Source organism: Pteropus vampyrus, unplaced genomic scaffold (genome assembly GCF_000151845.1).
Source record: "Pteropus vampyrus isolate Shadow unplaced genomic scaffold, Pvam_2.0 Scaffold76, whole genome shotgun sequence".
NCBI lineage: Eukaryota > Metazoa > Chordata > Mammalia > Chiroptera > Pteropodidae > Pteropus > Pteropus vampyrus.
In genome coordinates, this window is record NW_011888857.1 from 1,234,911 (window position 1) to 1,257,926 (window position 23,016).

Consider the following 23,016-nt stretch of genomic DNA (forward strand, 5'->3'; position numbering starts at 1 on the left):
ATTTAGTAGAAGGTTACCATCATTAATTTTACAACTGATGATTTTATAATAGGTCCTTCTAGTTCTTGATGGTCATCATTCAAGTATAATGCATTGAAGATATGGCCTGTACAAAGGCAGAACAGGGATCTTAATTAGAATTCTGACAAGCCCACTCCAATAAAATGATGAGATTATTTGTAATTGATGTCACAATCAATTACCATTTAGTTCATCATGAGCATTCTAATAGGTCTGGCCTTGGTACTGGCCCCAGGATGTTGCTGAGTGAGTGGCTGCCCTGCTTATGCTGTTATTGAGACAGGAGGGCACATTTTCAGTCAGCATCCTAATGGCCTCTTTTGAAGTCTATTAAATTAATGACCCTGTCACACTGTTTTGATCTCTTATAACCTCAGTTTGGGGTTTGTGTAACAAATTAATGATTGGGAACCATGTGGCAAAAAAGATAGGTCTTGTAAAAAGTTGAAACTTTATTACTAATTTTAGTTATTTTATTGTGCAAGAAATAAAAATAAAAGTGAAAATCATGGGGTTTGTATTTTATAAAAGAGAATTTTAAGACATTTCTCCTATAAGACATACTTTTTATTTATAGTATGCAATCTTTTTTAAGGGGCTGCTTTCTTCTTTAATTCTAGGTGCCAGTTGGTCATGTTTGGATAGAAGGTGATAATCTACAGAATTCTACAGATTCCAGGTCCTATGGACCTATTCCATATGGACTAATAAGAGGACGTATTTTCTTTAAGGTACTGTCTCCTGTTTAAATGTAGGCTTTCTTCTCTGAGCTGGGAAAAAAATCAGTTTCTTTCAAAATAAACTTTGAACTCCTCAGGCTGTCAGTGGACTTAACTGTTGCAATAACAGTTATGAACATGTTGGCTTTCATAGCTATAAACATATGCCTTCCCCCCATTGAGACAGGTCATTGAGAATAATTTTTTATTTGAATAATAAAGTTCAAACTACCTTAGTTATATAGTAAGAAGCCTTTATTTTGAATCTCCAAAAATTTCTCTCATACAACTTTTATAACCATGTTCATATCCTGGGAATATGTTAATATGCATTTGTAGAAGATCAGTCTAGGTTCAAACTACCTGTAATGCAGGGATATCTCAGTTAAGTGCAATGAGTAATGGACTTATCATGGTTGTAGTAAATATACGATTCTTAGGAAAGATTATTGTTCTCCATGGTTCCTGTTTTGTCACAACCAGTAAGGAGAAAAACATATAACACTTGGGGCTGTTGGATAAATTACAGAATTCTTTACACTTTAGCACATATTCAAGTACTTAAGATTGGTTAACTTTGAGGGTAGTTAAAGAAAACACACACACATACACACACATACACACATTACACATGTATACAGTAGACCCTTAAACAACACAGGAGGTAGGGTCACTGACCTCGCCGAGCAGTTCCAAGTCCACTAATAACTTTCAATTTCCCCAAAACTCATCTATGGTGTTGGGTACTGGTTCCAGGAATCCCAAAAGATACCAAAATCTGTGACTGCTCAAGTCTCTTGTATAAAATGGCACAGAACAGTGCATACAGTTGGCCCTCTGCATCCATGGATGAGAACCCGGGTATATGGAGGGCCAACTGTATATTTATTGAAAAAAATCTTCATATATGTGGACTCATGTACTTCAAACCTGTGTTTTTCAAAGGTCAACTGTATTCACATGACATGCAATTTCTTGTATATTTGAATGTTCCAAACTTTAGAGTTTAAATACATACACACATGAAAGTTTACTTTCTAAAGTCTTATTTTGATGTAGAAATTTTGTTCTTGACTGAAGAATAAGGAGAATGTATTTATATGTCATAGAGAAAGGAGATGAATGATAAAAAAAAGGAATATGATGATCATATAACATCACTTTCATTAATTGTCTTCAATCACATTTTGATTTTACAGATTTGGCCTCTGAGTGATTTTGGATTTCTACGTGATAGCCCTAATAGTCACAGATTTTCTGATGATTAGCAAGCATTTATTCTTTTGATAATTGTTTCCTGTTCAGATGAATTTGTTATTGCCACTGAAACCATGTATTTACAAATAAACTGTTTGCTATTCAATTTGTTACTTTTAAATTGTTAAATGTAAAGAGGAATAACAAATAATCTGCAAGCTATATTAATTCAAGATATGTGGATAAAAATAAGTTATCTAAATTTTATGCTAGATATAAAAATATTTTTAGAGGAAAAACCTGGATGACAACCTTACTTTTGAATTTTTGGTTTTATAGATATAATGAAAAAGTAATCTCATGGATATGCTTCATACTTTAGCTACATTTACAAGTCAGAGTAGAAACTAGTTGTATAAGTCCAAACCAACAAGAATTCAACTTAATAAAAAGCTACTAAGTCGCACGCTTGGCTCACTCTTTGAATGAGTGAGAATTGAATGAACTGAGTGAGAAAGTTTCAGTGATGCCCTAAAGGATTCCTTTTTAAATGAGTTTTTAAAGTGAGTGCTGACTTATACTATACATAGAATATTAAATATATAAAAAAATAAAATCTTTACAGTCTACTGTAGTCAATAATAATACATTATAAAAGTCCATTTCATCATACCAGCAATGCAGTGGTTCCTTATTCCTAAATACAGGCATTAATACTATATCACAGTACTCTGAAATAAAAAGGAAAGTAATGCATGTGTTTCAATTTTTTTTCTTAAAGCTACTATTTCCTAATTATATCTAAAATTGAAGATGGCAGTGTTCAAGAAGCTTGCTCCTTTTAATATAGCTACATGAAGAATTTGGAACTATAATGCCAGGACTGAAGTTAAGTCTTCTGACTCCAAAGCTATCCTTTTTCCTGCAGTTGCCACTTTGCCTTCTTTATTAACTTTGAAATAACCTCATGAATACCCATATTCAGCCTACATTATGGGAGAACTAAAATCACATGTTATTTGCAGAGATTCTAATTTAATTTTAATGACTTTAGATTTCTGAGGCAGTTGTCAAATAGGCCTATAACTCTGGCAGCTAGAAATATGTTACTTCAGAAGCTTAGTAACTATAAATGAATATGATGATACTCTGACCCTTTAAAAGAAGAGACATGCTTATTTAAGGAAATTAATAATAAAGTACTCAATAGGAATTCACTAAATATAATTTATAATTCTAATCCATTTTTTGGCAATCTATAAATATAAACACATATAGCTAAATTAATTTTCTATTAATCTGGAGTAGACTTTGCTTGACAGTCTTATTTCTCTGCAAATAACAGAGCTGACCAAAAAAAAAGAATCCTACCACATTTTTCTTTTTTCTTTTTTATCAGCTTTATACAGTTGCTTGAATGGACAAAGTTAGAATGGACTCTCTTCAGTGTATCTGAATACACAGATTCTACTTGGTGAACAATTTCAGCTATAATGAAGGAGTTCTATAATTAGTGAACAGGTATCACAAGAAATCAGAGTAACTTCTTCTGCTTCCTCCTTGGAAACACTGTATTCTCCACCACAACGGCAACTCACAGAAAAAGAGTGATCATCTGCAGAGAAAACAAAATAATGCTTTAAATGCTTACAAGTAACTTTGTAAACACTATAAAAAAATGCAGTTTATTCCACAGAAATTGCAAGACAAAAGAAGCTCTGTAAATATAAAATGTATTCTTAAATGAGAACCTGAAAACATTTCTTGTATGGAGCAGTGTTTCTAAAAATTATCTATCAAAGAATCATTATTTGTAGAGGAGATGGATTAAAGCTATGGATTAATAATAGTCCAAAGATCTATAGCAGCCCCTCAGAGTGACCCATGAAATTTGTCTTTTTTTTTTTTTTTTTTAACATTTTTCTCAACAATGTGTTTATCCAAACTATTACTGTAAAGGAAAAAGAAAAATACCCTACCTGTTAAAGAGCATGCTTTTGCCTGGAGTATATGGTTTTAGAGAAAACTTCACACTTGACTGCTTATCAAATTCAACATTTGACTATATCTGTTCTGGTATCACACTATTTCAAGAATCCTGACTCAACTATATAAAAACACACTGTTTTTTTCTGTGGGTGTTTGTACATGTTTGTTTGTTAGGTGTTTACAAATGATTTATGAACCAAAAGGACAGTCACTGAAGTGAGATGCCCAAAGGAGGCAATATGGTGTAATGTTTAGAAATTTTAAGTCTGTCATCTTCCTAAGAAGTTGAAATCTCTGCGTCCTTTAACCAAAAGAATTTCTGATCTACTGGTCATTCAATTTTACTATCACTGAGAAGTGACTGTCAAGGAAAAATAATTACTGATCACATTATTTTACTGTAATTTTTTATGTAGATAAATGAACTAAGTAACAAAATACATGATTTCTTACAGATGCTGTTATTCAACTCTCAAACTTCATTTTTAAACATTCAAACAGATCTCAACATATGCCATTAAAAGAGAGGGAAAAAAGAAAGGAAAAGGAAAAAAAATTCAACTGCCTTGTTTTTGTTCTCTAATGAAGTTTGGCCTAGAAAAAAAAAGCAATTAAATGAACCAACTTCATGTGTTTATCAGTAAGGAAAACGAATTCATTCACCCAATCTTTTTTTTTTTTACCACAGTGCCTTTTTTCTCCATAAAGAAAAATAATTTCATTTTGAATTTAAGAATGCTATCATCTTCCCTGTCTAAGCCAACATATATGTATAGCAGAGGATAAGTGCATTGTTTTTTTTGTGTAAAAATGTACATAAGCTAAATTTCCTTTTTTTTTTTTTTTTTTTACCACTTCAGTGAACATTGAGAAACAATTTGAGGTGACATGAGCTTGGTAAATGATGCAGAGGCCACCATGGACTACTATGGAGTTCTGTCATAGATGACTCCAAATGTTAATGCTTACTAAAAACTCACATGTTGTTAAATTTTTTCTTATATTCTACTGACACTTAATAAAGTGATATCTTCACAGACATCATCATTTTAAATATAACAAAGACAAAATGACCACACAAACAAACTAACAATAACTGTGAGGGGAAAGGTTAACTTCAATCTCTCAACAGTTCTTTAGGTATACCTTTTAAGTGTAATAAAACACATATTTCATACTGTCCTTGCATCAAGAAGCTGAATTTGGCTGTCTATCATGTAAGGCTTCATCCACTTTCCTGTTCTGGATCTTCACCTTCCAAGGCTATTCTGAAAGTGACTGAAGAAATCTTCACACAATTTTTTACTTGCCCAGTTGATCTGCTTTTTAACTTTATCTGCCAAGGCTGCTCTTTTCAATTGCAAAGAACAATTCAAAATTGTAAATTGAATTGCAAAACTTAACATGACTAGTTTTTAAACATTCCTGCAAAAATAATAGCTTCATGCAGCTGTTAGTATTTTCTCTCACAAGGATAAGAACTATTTCAATTTTTACAATAATAAACCCTTAATTTTAATAAACATGTAAGGACATCCCTTGGTATTAAAATTAACTATAGCTGCTTATAACTGATTCATTGTCTGTGGTTGGGATTCTTCTCTATCTTCTTCACTGTCAAATTTATTTTAGGAAGTCCCAAAGAACAACACATTTATAACATAACCATTGACAATTTGTACATGTTGTACACTTCCTTCATTATCTTGGCATTATCACTTGTATCAGAAAGTTCCTATAGTTGACTGAACAGGTTTTTGAATCATCAATCCATATTCTTAATTTAAAATAAATCTTATATCAATTATATTTTTAAATGTTACTGAAAGGAAGATTACAAAAATCAAAACTATTTTCACATTATCAGGAATCATTAGTAAATAATATATATCGGTCAATACAGCAAGAAGAACTGATTTGTCTAACAGATTAAATATACATATGGATTCTTAAGGTAGCAATACTGTATTTTCAAAAGATCTGTTTAGCTGGCAGGTCTCACTGATAAATGACATGTTCTAGTCTGTCTCCTTCACGATCTAGCAGTGAAAGCTTATGTCACTAGTATATTCTGTTTTCACAGCAGTAGCTCTTCCTGTTTAGACTGATGAAACTGTCAACCCCTTAAAGCCCCAGTTACACAAAACCTCGTTTTCCAATCATTCACTGCAAATAAGAATTTCTACTCTAGGATTTCATTTGGCAGCTGGAACAGAGTGGCCCACAGGCAAAAACATGATTCCCCTTCCAAGCCAATATAGCTTGTGACCCAGCTTCCTAAGAGCACTAAACTAAGAATTTACCATTAAAAAATATTTTATTAAACTTGGTTTCTGGAAAGATGGGCTGTTTATCTTCTACCTACCTCCACTCATTAGTAAATTTTTATAAACTCCTAGGGAACCTGTACCCCAGGCTGAACAATAAAGTTACGGGGTTAAGAGCATATAATAATTCTAGGAACTAGTAAGATTTTCTTCATTTGACCAAAGAAACATGGGAGTGTGTATTCATGGCTTCCATTTAGAAAAAGAAACTTAATAACCAGAGCAATTCACAGAACTATCAAGAGTGGAGAAATTAGTTTTAAAATTCTAGTAAAAGGGAAGTGAGAAAGACATGACTTCAAGGTAGGTAAAAGGGAGTGACAGATTTTTCTTTTCCACCTAAGACCCAATCAAAAAGTGAGTGTAAAAATCAAGCTCCAAATAGAAGAATATAACATTGAAAGCCCTGCTCTGACATGTTATGATTCTATATAAACAAACAAAAATAAAAATTCTAATAAGAATTAATCTTGAATGTCAACATAGGAAGGATGGAAAAAATTACTTTCTTTGACTTTATTTTCCCTATTACACAGATGGAGAGCAAACCAAAAACCAAAGTAGTTTTAAAAAAGAAAACCTTATGAAAAATTATGTACCTATCAACTAATTAGAATAGAAAAATAATTGGAAATGAGTCATATAGGGGGACATCAATAATTGAAGTTTGAAACAAAAATATTCCAGACAACACCCATATATATATCAAAAGCCAAATTATTATTTCTTTTTAAGATTCCAAATATGAGAGTTTTTATTTTCTCTCTATAGAAAAACCCTAATATTTTCCATTACTGTAGTCAAGAGAAAAAAAACAATTCTAACCTTCATTCCAAGACATTTCTTCAAGATACACTTGAGCATCTACTGGTCCCATATTTCTTAGATTGTCTTCTGTAAAATATAAAATACTTTAATCATAATCACAAAGAATGCTGAAAAGGCAACTCCAGCCTGGCCACTATAACTCTCTCATTTACTTACCATTTTAAAACTTAGATTACTACTTCTGACAGCAGTTATAAGGCTACTTGACTTCAACTGACTAAATTCCAGCGCATACCAATTCTTATGAACTTTAATAGTCAAAATCTATCACATATTTTCACAAATATGCAACATGCAAAACCATGACACTGATTTTGATGATTCCTTGTGATCAGTGACCTCTGTTTTGTGAGAGAGGAAAATTTTTTGTCAGATAAATTATATCTGTAACTAAAGAAGGCAGCATGGAGTTGAGTAAAGATAGCTATATTTGAATCTTAGTTCTAATATTTGACTAGCTTTCTAACCCTAGGTATATTGAGTTCTATCTTATCTACTTCAGAAGGATTGCTATGGGACTGAACTGTGACTCCCCCCCAAATTCAGATGCTAAATCCTTAAGCCCCCAATGTGACTTTATTTGTAGATAAGGCTTTTATGAGGTAATTAGGTTAAATGCGGTCGCAAGAGTGGGTCCTAGTGGTGGTCTTATGAGAAGAGAAAGAAGTTCTCTCTCCATGGATATGCACTGAAGACTATCATATGAGGACACAGCTAGAAAGAGGCTCTCTGCAAGCCAGGGGGAGAGACCTCACTAGGAACCATATTGACTGGCACCTTGGTTTTGGACTTTCTAGCTTTTAGAATTGTGAGAGATAAATTTCTGTTGTTTAAGCCACCTAGTGTATGGAATATAGTTAATGGCAGATGAGACAGACTAATACAAGAGTGTTTTACCAATCAAATGATATTAGGCTAAAAGTGCTTTAAAGAATAAAGCTACCTAAATATAAGGGGCTATTAGTTACCTGATTTTTATTTGCTTGCAACACAATATGAAGTAACTTAAATGAAGAATTATTTTAAAATATTTCAAAAACCATACAACACAACTGTGTTGTATTGATGTTCCACTGATGTTTCCTGGGCCAAAGTTTTCCCTACAGAAGGAAGGTCCAAAGAAGCCTGGAATTCCAACTAAAAGTAAGAGTAGCATAAGCATGCACTCTTGCTAAAAATAAGTGCATTTTGGGACAAAGAAAGCAACTATAAATGAGAAGCACTAGTCTTTGTTTTTAAAGGCATGATATACTTCCTGTAGGCTTGTATCGTTCTTCTAAAAGTTAATGCTTAAAAGAAACTACTAAAATCCACCTCCCCCACCAATGAAATTTTCTTTACCTGTCTCACTAGTCTCTTGTTCACTTGCTGAGAATGCTTCCCTTTGTTCCGTTGTGTGAATGCCTGCAACTTAATTATATTTAATAACTGCCTGTTCAAAATTTATTGGTGAGTTATACAATTTTAAAATAGATGAAAAGATTATACAATATTTTGAACTCGCCATGGTTTCCTATTAAGGAATGTCAAATATTGTATCACTTCATATTTACCAGGTACCAACAGTCTATTAAACTGTCCTAAACTCCAAAGATACAGACTTTGCCCGGTGGTCAGGGTTATTGCCTCCATCTCTGTGTGCTTACTGAAAAGCTTATTCAGAGTGTATCAGTATGCTTATGCTAAGTAATTTCTGAACAAAACAAATTTCCACATTCTATATAAAGTATACTTGGGTATAGGTTATTATTCCTAATTTTCTAAAAAATCTACATAGCAGTCTCATGGATGAAAAAAAAAATGTCACGAAGGACCAGGGTAGCTTTCTTGAATGGAGAAATGAAACACCATTTTAGACTTGAAGAATGGGGGTAATTGGCACTTAACAGATCCTGATTAGAGAAAAAACAGGTATAAATAATTTACAATCAAGTTGCCTATGTTCCAGAATATCTTAAAGATTATCTTGTACTTTTGAAATCAATTTAAAGCAAATCAGAAATGGCAGAATTAATGACAAAATAAATAAACCTTCTTAATCTGCCCTATCTTGGACACCTGTAGTACATTAATTGTACAAAAAGAATTAACCCATTCATGTTTGTCCATTATGTCATTTTAAAAATAATAAATGAGAAATAACTGGTAAGTATAACTGCCTAACAAGTCAGCTTTGTATTGTTCTGCTTCTCTACTAGGAAGCTATTGTTATTCTCACCCAGTTACTATTTCATGTGGAACCCTTTCTAATATATTATTCCACCTACTCAGAAAAATAGCTTGTACATTTTTACTATTTTTTTCTTCTTTATGTACAGGAACTTTAGAGTAGCTACCTATTTCTTAGTTGAAAGATCAGCTTAGACCTTATCTCATGGTAAAAGGGAAAACACAAAAATGGTTAGTAATTTGCCCAAGGTCAGAGCTAAAAGTATATTAAAATATGATCATGTTCTGTGGCTGTCTAAACATCTATATATTGACCTGATTATTCAACACTGTGTGCACAGAGTCCAAGTTTCTGTGGGGATTCTGGTTTTAAAAGTCAGTATTTGACACAAAAGAGGACATACTGTATGATTCTCCATTATGTGAAATGTAACAGGAAGAACTACCCCGTGCTGTTGAGCATGGGGAAGCGAGTAGTAACTGGATGGGGTCACAGGGGACTCTGGGGTGCTAGTGAGATGGGTGTGTTTACTATGAATTTCCATAAGGCCATATACCTAGGATTGATGCACCGCTCTGTGTTTGTGATAAACTTCAATAAAAAGTTTTAAAGGTAATGTTGAGACTCCAGTGGCTACATTTTTTAAGAAATACGAAAAGTTACGGGAAAAAAGTTAAGAGCCTCATAGGAAAGTCTGTAGTCTTTGAAAGGACGGTAATCTAACAGCTTCTGAAAAAGGCTGGGGTGATTAACTCGGGAAAATTGGATCCCTGGAGAACTGTATAATGAGCAGAGGGGGTACAGACAAGTAAAAGGTGAATCTAAATGCAGGGGGTAGGGATCCTTTGTTGAGAAACAGGTGTCCAGGGAATGGGGCAACAGCAACCCCCCACACTACGAATACAAGGAAGGAGCACAAACAAATCAATGTTTTTTTTTTTCTTCTTTTTAAACAATGATCTCTGCTTGTCCACCATTGCAGTTATAATTAGAAAACTTAATTCATTCCTAGCCCTTAAAATAACTCACAGGAACCCTGTAATTAGCTTTGATAATTGTCTATCAGGCATGGCATCTGCAAAACAGATAACTTCATTTTCTTTTGAGTATTACATATTATAAATATTTTTGCTCATTACAATGAAATATTTTAATAAGTATCTGAAAAGATAAATCTTATCTCAAAGTTCTCCTGTTAACATGACACAACTAAAAATGTTGATGAAACAAACTGACTTAGAAAGCGATTTAATTAAAGGAACAGATCCAATATTTAAATCTGTAATCTTAGCTACAGAATGGTAATTAAAAAAAAACAACAGCACTGGAAAGAAAATGTACTGCCTGGCATTTGGTGTGCTCTATCTTGAGACCAATGACACTACATGTTCCTAATTCTTTTGAAGTGAATGGACTCAGCTTTTTCTAAGGTATCTAAGAACATTAAGGTCTGTTCACACCCTGTGCTGTGCTCACAAGCTTAAATATGGAGACAAGAAAAACTTCCAAATTTACTTACAGATAGAAAGCAATGCACTATAGTTAAAGAGGGATTCCTGAGGAATATAATGATAAAATCAAATAATATGTGCTTACTTGAAAAAGAATCTTTAAACCTTTAGAAGTATAGGCCCTTCTGACCTTATATTCTATTGGATTTGTCTGACAACAAGAGGTGAAAGAATTCTGTGGCTCCATTGTCTCAACGGTGGGATCTAAGAAAACACTGGCAGGACTCATCAGAGAGGTTTATGAGCCTGCAATTCAAAGAGATTAAAAGGAAAATCTATGGAGATTCTTTCACACTGAAGAATAACATTAAATAACTATTAGCAGCTTGGTTCAGTAAAGCTTACCAGAGCTCTCGCTGGGTCATTCACAACTTTCTAAAAGAGGAAAGGTTTTTTTCAGGTCCATTTGGGAATCAATAAATATTTCTTACTTCTTACAAGACAATAGAATTCCAGTCTTTTAAAACTTCCTCCTAAGGAGGATACTAAAATTTCTAAAATAACTCTTTGCTGCCTAAATAATTATACTTCCTAATACCAGGAAAGTTTTTCTAACTGTAGCTACAATTCAAATAAATAAATAAAAATAAATAACAGCAATAAAAAGGCACAAACGAGAGGAATTCAACTTTATTCATTACGGCTGCGGTATCTAAATGTCTCAATCAACCCAATATTGGCCAAAAGATTGAGTCCATCAGCAGCTCTGTCCCTATTGTTCATATGTAGCAATATCGTGTTACTCCAGTGATCAAGTCCCCAGAATGCTCTCATTTAGCAATTAGTCCACTGTATTTAGCTTTATGCCATTTAAAATATTTAAAGTTTATTTTAAATTTAAAGTCATCTCTGTGTGCTAAAAGCAAACAGTATTGTTTTCCCTTAGGTCTTAGTATCTTGCTGTTTTAAAACCAAATAATTTAATTCTAAACAATCACCTCATTCTTAAAAAATCAGTTCACTATATATAATTAAAATTTTTGTATAGGAAATAACTTGAAGGATATCGTTTCCTTGTCCATAACAGTCTCTGTTCTTGGAACAGTCTCTACCTTGGTAAGGGATTGAGAATCAGCTAACATTTAACTTAAAACATGCTCATTAAATCGTAAAGTTCTATAATCCTTTCTCAGATAGTCAAAATTGTAAGTCTTTCAATATAGAAGAAAAATCACAAATCTGGAGTTTAATTATGGACTTGAAGTGCTGCAGAGCTTTTATAAACTAGTGCTCATGAGAGGTACCAAATGAAACCCAAAAATTGAATTTCACGTTTCACTACAGAACAGGTAGAACAGCAGCAGATGTAGGTCTGGCTTCTTGTTCTGACTCTCAAATATGCCTCATTCTTGACTATTTGGACCAAAAAACAGTAGGCTGTATACACCTCTTTAAAACTTGGCAGCCTGGCAGTGATTAAGACTCACAGAATGGCTCTGAATTCCCTCTCTATCAATTATTAGCTATGCGACCTTAGTCAAATTAGTTAATTATCCCCCTACCACCCTCCAGCCTCATACTCTTTCTCTGGAAAATAGATATTAATTTCTTCCTAACAAGGTTGTTAAACAATGATTAAAAGACAATTACCATAGTGCCAGTGCTCAACAAATGGCAGCTAATTTAACTGTTATTATTTTATAATGTTTGTGTTGACCTATCTATATCAGACCATAGAAAATTGACTAAATACCAATCATTATTGGAGAGGTGACAGGAGAAGCCTCAAGGACCATAGTGTAGGAAGGCAGCAGCTCTTGACTTTTTCTGGATTTGTAACAGTGTTTAGAAATTTAGAATATTTTGCTATTGTCAGTCCCATTAAAACTGACCCATTATTATCAAAGCCATATCCATTTAATTTTTCATTCCTTCAGAAGTACCAAACAGAACTAAAAGATGGGAACCACAGAAGATAAAATCAAAACACTTCGTGGATTAAATTCAGAGGTTAGAAATGATGGTGGATTAGAATGTCAGGGAAGTTTTTTTTTTTTTTGGCAGGGTGGGAAAGGAGACAGGAGGATTTGAGTTGGAACTTGAATAAAGAATAAGCTGTGAAGAATCAGAATGGGAGGGTGTTCTGAGTAATGCATAAGCAGATGTGTTTGGGAGCTCCTAAATAGACTGGGGAGAAGACTCTCATTAGGTTTGTGACTGGTGATAAGGTTAGAAAAAGTAGAAGCAAACTTAAAATCTTCTGCCTATTTAAATTCCAGGCGAATGGGTAAATGTTGTGTAGGGGAGGAGGTGGTTAGAGAAGTTCTTTGAGAAGAATAAAGAAAGCGAGACCAATCAAAACGTAAAAACCTGTGGTAGAAGGCCAATTAGAACTATGGTAGCTGTGAGAAAATTACATAGAAAAAATTTTTTTTAAATGTCAACACTCGTTTCTAATTCACTAGTTGTATACTGAGCAGCAGAAGTAATCAGAGTATAATATGAACTGGTTTCAAGTCTGGGAAGAAACAAGCAATGAAAAAGGTGACCCCATCTGGTTTTAGACTCACTGATTTCAACTGGATCAAGTACCCAAGCAGAAATTGGGAGGAGAGAGGTTAAAGTTGGTGATACAAACTTCCTGAAATCCTACATTTTCTCTATTATTAAATCAGAACCCCCAATTAGGTCCAAGTATACCAGAATTATACCTATAATCTTGCCCATAGGTTTCTATAACATTATTTGAAACTAACCAAATTTTTATTCAAAATCATGGAGAAATGGAGAAATGATCTTAAAATACATTTTTATTGCAAAAACATTCATTCATTCATTCATTCATTCATTCATTCATTTATTTTAGGTGAGGCAACCCTTGGTTGACCTCACAGATTGCAAGGACCTTGTCAGCTTACAATCTCTTAATTTTTTTATTTTTTACGCCTATAGCACCTGGTCTTCCTAGGTGGTCTCCCATTCAAGTACTAACCAGGCCCAACCCTGCTTAGCTTCTGAGATCAGACAGAAAAACAGTCATTTGCATTCAAGTAAAATTAACAAATAATGTGAGTAGTCACCTTCTTGTTACAAATAAAATGGAACAGGAAGACTCTCACAGAAAATGCCAATCCCTAACTGTCTGGATGCCAGTCCCTCTGAAGAAAATGCCAATCTCTAACTGTCTAGATGGATTTTCTGCATCATTTCACATACTTACTTTTCCCAGAAATAGTCACCAAAAAAAAACATTCCCCTGATGCTTATCTTCAAGTTTTACCTGAAGCACATTTTTATAGTCAATTTTCAAATTCCTAAAATCAAATGGCAATACTGATATTACCATAAATGGATACCTTAACCTGAGTACTACAAGTGTTTTGTAAGGGTCAATTTTAGCACATAATTTGCACAAATATCAACTGCCTTAAGCCGTTATTCCTAATAGTTAACCCAAAGTCATATTATCTACATTTAAAAGTATTATTTACAACACCAGAAATGACCTTTTGTATCTAGCTAAGGGGGAGTAACTGATTAGCTCTGAATAAAGACATACTAACTTTAAAATGTCTGGCCCAATCCCCTTCTGAGCCAGGATGTTTTTGGTATCCAAGTACTTGGCCAATTATATAGAGTAAAGGCTCCACATTACCAAAATAATTCACTAATAGAGAACCAAGATACATCTTAATGTAAAATAATATACCACCAAGGATTCTAAACACATTCATTTTTTAAAAATATTATTTAATTTGATGAAGGTTTAATAAATATTATTTCATCTGAAGGTTGGTTCTTCAGTTCACAGAGAAGTAACCTAACTCATAAGCTGTGTCATTTTATAGAGCTACCAAGACATCAGAGATCTGTGTGACTGTCATATTACAATGCTACTGAATCATGATCCCTATTATTTTCCCATGATATACTTCTGATGTGTTTTGTAATGTGCTTAATATATGAGAAAACTCCATAAGATTTATAAAGGCACCAAAATATAGTCTACAGATATTGTTCATGTGAACATTTTATAAACTCTGAAAAGATTTTCCAAAAGTGCTCATATGGTTGTCTAAATGCAAAGCCTAATCTTAAATAACTACATGCCTTTCAAGGGGACATGGAAATTGGCCTTTACAAGCATCCTTAGAAACAATAAGGTAAATCTACCAACTGGAACGAATTGATTAAATTCACTAGTTAACAATGCTTTCAAATTGTATAATATCTGGGAACTGAATATTACTCATCCTTTTTTTTAGATTTGCTTTTCTTCAGCCTGGTCGACAGTACCCAAAAATGTCAACTAAGAATATAGAAGTAGAAATGAGGTAGAAAAAAACATATGTACTTTACTTTAGGTTGTCTACCCTGGACTATTTCTTTATTAGAACTCATCTGATAATATGGATGTCAAGGGCTCCTTTAAATGATCTTTTAGAGAAATAAATGATTGTGGGTGGTATTGATGAAGCCTTCTTTACAACAGAGCACCAACTTTGAGCTGTGAAATATGAGAAAGCATTCAACATCAGCCAATAAAACATCTCCTGCCTCCTTCCTCACTATTACATAGTTCAAATTATTTTATAAACCAAGTTAATGGAGGGCAGGAAACAAATATTTAAAGCACACCCTATGAAAAGAAAGTTCTACAATGAACTATCACCACATGCAAAAAGAGTTCTGTGTGACAAAGCTATTTCCATGTCCCCAGGGGGTGACCCAGAAAAAAAGAGTGCTTTGACCTGGTTATAACAAACATACTCTCTCTTGGTAACCTATCCTGGTCTTTAACAAATTATCATTCTCAAAGGTTTTCCTTCTATCAAATCTAAATCCTTACTGCTAGAAGTTCAAGTTCATTTCCTTCTTTTCAGAAGCAATTTACTGAAGATGGGTCAAGAAGGAAAAATTAATATCAATATTCAAAAGAAATGACGATAGGAAACTAGGTTTATTATTAGATTTTTAAAATTCTAGTATGAAACTTAAAAAGAGCAAGTTATATTTGGATAAGAAACCTCTATTTCTTACCTAAACAACAACCCAATCTCAATTTAAAACTGAAACAAAGCATTCTATTTGGAGCCTTTGGTGGTGAAAATATTTAGTACTTAGATCTGAGGTACTAAAATGTAATGAAAAGTTGTATTTCTACTATTCTTCTAGAATAGCTCAATTCAGCAATCACCTGCCTGAAAAACTTGCAAGCTGACATTATATAAATTCCAATATAAATTCCAAGCACAAGATCTGCCTATTTATCTGAATCATGAGTCAGGCCCAATTCCCACTGTATTTGGTTTGCCTAAACTTTACTGTGACCTGTCAACGACCTACAAGAGTCCCCTGAGATACAGGAGGCCAAAGCTGCTTCCATTAAAACCTTAAAACCAAAGACTCAAAACTCAAAAGAAACCCACATTTCCAAGGACTTCTCAAAGGTAATGAGAATGGCTTGAAGATGTTATTTTTTCTTCCAACATCTCTTTAAACCTCCTTTCATGTAATTCTATTGCTCATTTTAAACCCTGTTTCTTATTTTTCTCCATTTCTGGTCTATGCTACCCTATACCATAGCAATATTTTTTGATTCCTGATCTCTCCCTACCTCTTTGCTCTTTAGACAGCAGGCTTCCAGTCAGTTTCAATGACAGATTCTTAATAGGACATAGGCTGTGGAGTGGCAAAAATGCAGAGCAATATTGCAAGAACATACTGTGTATTCCTTAAGGTTTTGTGGGTTATGCTTATCTTAAGCAAATCGGAACCCCACAGAGTAAAGACTGGTAAAGATGTGCAAAAGCACCATCGGAAAATCATCATCTCCAGTACAGCTTGGTCGCTTTAGGGACACAGATAGCTTCTTGCACATAACACATTTGTGTGTAACAGTTTCAGTACTTTCACAGAAATTATATGTGAACAAAGGATAAAATGATATATCTATGGATAGAATTCATCTTCAAATGGAACCATCTCTACATTCTTTTGCTAGAAGTAAAAAAACATTTACAAAAGAACTGCAACATTTGAAAGATGCTCATGTATGCACCAAATAGGAGGACAAAATATTCAAGCCATATTTGAAAATTAATCTAAATTTACTGCAAAAACACACTCATCAATTTCTTAAGATTTAAAAAATATAAACTTATCAGTCTTAAAGCAGAAGGGCCTTAGAGCTGACCAGTATTATGAAAGTCGCTGTGAAAAAGAAATACTCCAGTACATAAACAAATAACTCGTGAAGTCTTTACACACAAAGGTATTACACACTGCCTGCAAGAAATACTTAATTTTATTGGTACGACTCTCTCTGAAAATAAATATGGGTATTTGTATACATCACTGGCTTTATCCTATAATGCTGTGTTTTAGAAATAAAGCCTTGATTCTCAAATTTTCATAATTTTAGTAGTAGTAGGAGTCTTAAAAATCATTTTGTTAGGTTTGACGGTGTGCCAATGTAGGGTATGGGAGGGGACTCGGTAATCAACCACAGAGACAGTGAGCTTTTACCGACGTACAGGAGTCGATGCTGAGCCTGGTGCACGGCTGCAGAGTGCAACTGTGTGTTTTCCCCATGGGCTGTAACTGATTATCGACTCCCCCCATTAGCATGTAGGGTGCATATCGAAGGTTCAAAGAGAAGGCTGAGGGACTCCTATCCCAAGGCCAGTGCTGAAAGACAGCCTATCACTTTGTGTAATCGCAGTCCATGTGTGACAAACCTGACCTACATTTCTCCCTTTCTTTCTCACAAGAGCTAGTCACTGTTTTAAGAAGCTATTTTTTAAAATGCATAAAAGAAATGACTTTTAAAACTGCTTGGGAAATGTTCATTCCTAAAATACCATGTATAGCCAGCCATCTTATAAGGAATAGTTTATTCAAGAGATAACCATGAAGCCTAGCCTAAAACAGGCACAGAGACAGCAGAGTGCTTTATGATGTTATGCTATATAGTATCCTCTTTCAGACTGTCATTTATACAGTATAAAGTCTTAAAAGTACTACAATTAAAAATTTTAATCAGCACATAATTACATTGTAAAGTTTTTAAACGTATAAAACATGTTAATTAGGAATGTGATGAAATATTTTTCTTTAGTTAATAAAAAAATCACTTCCACCGCTTCACAAGAAGCCACATCCTAGTAGTTTTGTGAATTTCTCAATGGATACATAACAATCACTACTAAGAATAGAGCATAATTAAAGACAACGATCTGGGGCAGGGGGAGTAAAAAAGGCAATAATAAGTTTGTGCAAATGCTGGAAAATGCTCCCCGGGAATGGCTGTGGACTGTGCTTCAGAGAGGTGCCAATGTTGAGTACCTACCATGCCGCTGCAGGTCATACTCTTTTTTTGTCTCTTCATTCCCTAGAATTTTCCATGCCTGATCAATTTCGATGAACTTTCGTATACATTCCTCCACTGTTCCTGCTGGCACATCTGCACTTTGTTTATCTGGATGATACTGCCAATCAAAAATAAGGGGGTGGTGAACAGAGAGGGTTAAGTGGGTTAGGTTAAAAAAAAATTGTAAATCTGAGCTTTAGTTAAGAGAGAAGGTAATGAGAAGATGAAGCTAAGATGCCAACGCAATGAGACAACAGTGTTGGGCACAGGAGACAACTGCCAGGGTAATTAGACCACTGGAGTAGCTATAAATCCACCAGTGACATGATCTGTCACAACGTGCAAAGACAGCATTTTCTGGATAATTTGCTGATGGAATCACTGGTCTCATGGACAATTTACCTAGAGAGGATGACTAACACAAACAGAAATAGGTACATGCAGACGAGTGGGACATGACAAAGGAAGAACACAAACTATTCCAAGAATAAAGCTTTCCTTATACAATGTGCTCAAATGTAGATGTCACGAATGGACTACTAGTTTTTTCTTATAAAATTAAATTACGCAATCATACTTTAAAATAAAACACCTTTCGTCTTCTGGCTCAGCCCTGAAGATTTTAAAGTTATAAATCCACAGATATAAATTGTTATTGAAAAATGGTTATTCTAGGGCAAATTTGTAAAAAAAACTTTAAAGAACTCAATGAAACATTAGAATATGAATTAATTCATTAGTAAATTTTCCTACATGTGCTTTCTAAGTCTAAGAAATTGTTAAGAATGTTTCCAATATGCAGTAATTTCCTCATACTATTTGGTCGAAACCAGAAAGTTTTATGCCAATTCATCAATTCTCAAATGACAATGTGAACGTGCCTTATTGGATACCTCACTTATATTATCCTCTTCTTCTTTTTCTTCTGTTTTCTTTTGTTTTCCTTTCTCTTTTCATCTATCAATTCTTTTGAAAGAATCAGTATGCCATTGCTTTTCAGCAGTCTCTCAAGAAACAAGTGAGATTATCTAAATTTAGAGACATTTCACTTAAATAATCTGGGGTAATATTAGCAGATATTCAGATGTGTAATTCTTCACTCTCAAGTAAATAAGGAACCACTTGATAGTATTCATCAAGAATTTTGAATGAGCAATTACTCAATGTTTTATCAAATATATTACAGAACAAATTTTAATTTTAAAAGTTATCTTAGAAATTTCTTTTGAACTAGTAGAATAGTTTTTTCCATTTAGTTCTTACTCTATAAGTTTTTTAATAAAACAGGCAAATTAACATACATTTCATGACACTGATGTGGTTAGTTCACGTACTCATCAATTAATGACACAATCATTTAAATTCTTTCGACTGCTTTGCAGACATTGAAAAAGCACAAAAAACTTACAAGTATCATGTCATTTATTATCCAAGTTGCCAAGGCCAAAATCACTCTGTGAGTTGTGGCAAGTAACATGAAATCAAATGATTTCAATTCTCAATCTAGAATTTAGAAAGTATGTAAGTTTTTAATCATAATGTTGACTATTGGCTTTGATGGTGAATTTGTTTTCATGCTGAACTTCACACTGCTGATGATCCTCACTAGCAGAGCAAAAGCAATTGTGATATTTGGTTGCACAGAACTAATGAATATCATGCATGCTGAGAGAAAGATTATAGGGCAAACAGAGAATCAGACTTCCATTTTCCCTTTGGCAAATTATTTCTCTTTCTATGCCAAATCTATCAGTTATCAATATTTAAATATTTTAAGCTAATTAATATAATGGTTGAAGAAAAGGAAACTAAGGCTTTATTATTTAATCTTTTCTCAGCCACAATTTATCAAATGATGCTTATAAAGGTTATTCCCATGCTGAGGGTTAGGCAGTCCCTAAAGCTGGGATGTTTAAGCAACACGCCAAAGCCTGAATAGAGTTGGTTACATTAAAGATTTCTAGCTGACCCTTTCCACTAACACTATGTGAAGATGATTTGTGTAACAAGCTTGCTTTGATTCAGTGTTATTATATAAGCATGCTCAAATATTCCACCAGTATACATTGAAGATACACTTGCTCATGAAAACTCAATCTCGATGTAATAAGCATTGAGTAAGGGCCCAGAGAAATCATTCTAAACTAACAGCTATATAGAAAGAGTGCAGACTAAAAAGTCAGATAATTACTAATACGCCACTATAGAAGGTCTACTTGGTACAATGAACAGAACAGATTGGGCTTGATCATGTACCAATTTGACCAAGAAAGTTCACAAAACCAAGAATTAGTTCCTGGCTGCCCCAACCTAAAAGCTATCATTAAATTTTATTGAGTCCAATAAAGTCCTTAGTCCAATTTGTTTTGATGGCAAGTTCCTGAACAAAATGAAGTTCTAAAAAAATAATACAGTCTGTGATAGGCTGATAATGGCCCCCAGAGATATCAGGTTCTAATTTCTAGTATCTGTAAATGCTACCTTATTTGGAAAAAAGGTCTTTGCTGATATGATCAGGTTAAAAATCTTGAAATAGAAAAATTATCCAGGTGAGAAATACAAAGTATACTTATAAGACTCAGAGAGAAATTTGGCACACAGAGAAGGTGACGCTAAGACCATGCAGAGAAAGAGAGACACATCTTAAATACTGGCCTTAAAGATTAGAGCGATCAGGCCACAAGCCAAGAAATGCTGGTGGCCACCAGAAGCTAGAAGAGACAAGGAATGGGATCTCCCCCTAGAACCTCTAGAGAAGTGTGTGGCCCAGCCAACACCTTGATTTCAGCCTACTTAAACTGATTTTGGACTTCTAGCATTTAGAATTGTAAAAGAATAAATTTCTGTTGTTTCAAGCCACTAAGTTTGTGGTAATAATACCTAAAGAAGCCTTATCATTTAAAACTGGAATACAACAGAAAACTAAAACTTTTTATGATGTTTCAATTACAAGGCCCACTAATGAAACGGTATTAAGTACATTGTTAACTTCAAAATCTGCAATGATTCTTTATTGCCCATATGAAAACAAGTCCCTAATTCTAGGTTTCGAGATTTGCTAGTCTCAAAGTGAATGTTAATTTCTTTCCTTCTATTTCTATATCTGAGCCGTCCCTTGCGAGGCAGGCTCAAGCATTCACTATTATTCTAAGAAACCAAAATCATTTTCCTATTGTTGTCAAGGCTTATTCTTTGCCCTTTTCTTTGATCCTCATTAGCCAAACCTTCTCACTATTGAGAGCCCAAAGCTATTACTACTTCATTCATTCACTGATCAAATGAAAAGACATGAAATCTCAAGCATCCTATGTTCCAGGAACAGCCATAAAAAGATAGCATAGACTTCCCTATATTAGAAAAATGCTGGCAAAATCATACAAATAACAGAGAGTTCTGAGAAAAACACCATTCAAACAGTAAATACTGATACTCTTAAGGAATAAGTATGTACTAAAATCAATGCTGCAAAGTTCATTTTAACTGACTTCTATTTGCTTTCAGTACTAAATTATAATGCATTTTGCTAGAACTGAAGAACTTAGTTACCTGGAAGCAAAGAACTCAAAATGAAGAAATCAGCAAATCTTGCAACAAACAACTGGAAAATGAAAGTTTAAGAAATTACCAGTGACGATAGCATCGAGGGAAAAAAATGGAAATATTTTGAAATAAACTAAATAGATGATGTATAAGACTTTTACACTGAAAACTACAAAACGCCACTAAGAGAAATCAAAGAAGACTTAAACAAATGGAAAGAAATATGTTCATGGATAGGAAGATCATGTCAGTTTTCCCTAAACTGATACATAAGTATAACGCTATCCATATCAAAATTCCAGTCAACTACTTTGAAGCAGACAAAATGATTATAATATTTATATAAATCTAGAACAGGTAAAAGAATCTTGAAAAAGAACAAAGTTAAAAAACTATTACCTATTTCAATACTTATTAAAGCTATGGTAATGCAGACTGTATTGCTGGTATAAAATTATACAAATAGATCACTGGAACTAAATAGTCTAGAAATAGATCATCCAGATACAGTCAGTGCACTTTCAAAAAAGGTATCAAGGCAATTCAATATGGAAAGGATAGTCTATAACAAATGGCGTTGAAATAACTGGATGTCCATGTGGAAAAAAATTTGACCTCAGTTCCTATCTCAGTGCACATATAGTTCTGGTCAACGATGGACTGCATTGTACAGTGGTGGTATGCCATACAGCTGAGGTGTGCAGTAGGCTGTACCATTTAGGTCTGTGTTAGTACACTCTGTGACATTCATACAACAATAAAATCATCTAATGATGCATTTCTCAGAACATATTCCTGTTACTAAGCAGTGCATGACAGTATAAGAATTAATTTAAGATAAATCATAGACATAAATGTAAAACTAAGAACCATAAAGCTTCTAGAAGGAAAAGCAGAGAATGTTTTTGCGCCTTAGGGTGGGCATAGACTGCTTTGACAGAACAAAAAGCACAAACTATAATGACACGAAATTGATAAACTAAACATCAAATTTTAAAACTTTCTCTTCATCAATGATACCATTAAGAAAATAGACAAGGCACAAACTGGGGAAAAAATACTGGCCAAATGTATATCTAAAAAGGACATATCCAGAATATACAAAAAAAATCCTATAAACTGATGATAAGAAGACAATTAATAATCAGGGAAAAAAACTTGGAACCGGCACTTTTCAAAAGATAGATGAATAGACAATGTGCACATAAATATGTGCTCAAATTTTTTCTTAGTTATCAGGAAAATGTACATTAAAATCATAAGACACTTATAAATACCTAAAAGAATGGCTAAGATAAAGACAACATCAAATGTTGCCAATGATATGGAATAACTGGAACTGTTATAAGTTGCCGGTAGGAAACTATATGGCAATTTTTTATAGAGATACATATATATTTGT

At 33.7% G+C, this 23,016-nt stretch overlaps 2 protein-coding genes across 9 annotated transcripts in view; one reads left to right on the forward strand and one right to left on the reverse strand.

Annotated features, from left to right (window-relative positions):
* Nucleotides 1-4,070, forward strand: part of IMMP1L (inner mitochondrial membrane peptidase subunit 1) — a 59,637-nt gene extending 55,567 nt beyond the window's left edge. For 5 of the 6 annotated variants that reach the window (XM_011362553.2, XM_023532063.1, XM_023532065.1 and 2 more), the window contains exon 7: nt 1,940-2,103. In XM_011362553.2, coding sequence (XP_011360855.1) covers nt 1,940-2,008 — 69 coding nt within the window. In that variant the 3' untranslated portion in view covers nt 2,009-2,103. Of the gene's footprint in view, nt 1-1,939; nt 2,104-3,336 lie in introns of those variants that run through there. The other variant, XM_011362549.2, reaches the window with a different exon arrangement.
* Nucleotides 1-23,016, reverse strand: part of DNAJC24 (DnaJ heat shock protein family (Hsp40) member C24) — a 53,414-nt gene that overhangs the window by 754 nt on the left and 29,644 nt on the right. Inside the window, exons 3-6 of one of the 3 annotated variants that reach the window (XR_002780951.1) lie at nt 18,054-18,192; nt 8,423-8,491; nt 7,079-7,147; nt 1,671-3,552 (exon numbers count right to left, since the gene is read on the reverse strand). Coding sequence is in view for 2 of the 3 variants with exons in the window: in XM_023532062.1 (XP_023387830.1) it covers nt 3,422-3,552; nt 7,079-7,147; nt 8,423-8,485; nt 18,054-18,192 (402 nt within the window). In the remaining variant the exon portion in view is untranslated. Of the gene's footprint in view, nt 1-1,670; nt 3,553-7,078; nt 7,148-8,422; nt 8,492-18,053; nt 18,193-23,016 lie in introns of those variants that run through there. The other 2 variants (XM_023532062.1, XM_011362548.2) reach the window with 2 other exon arrangements.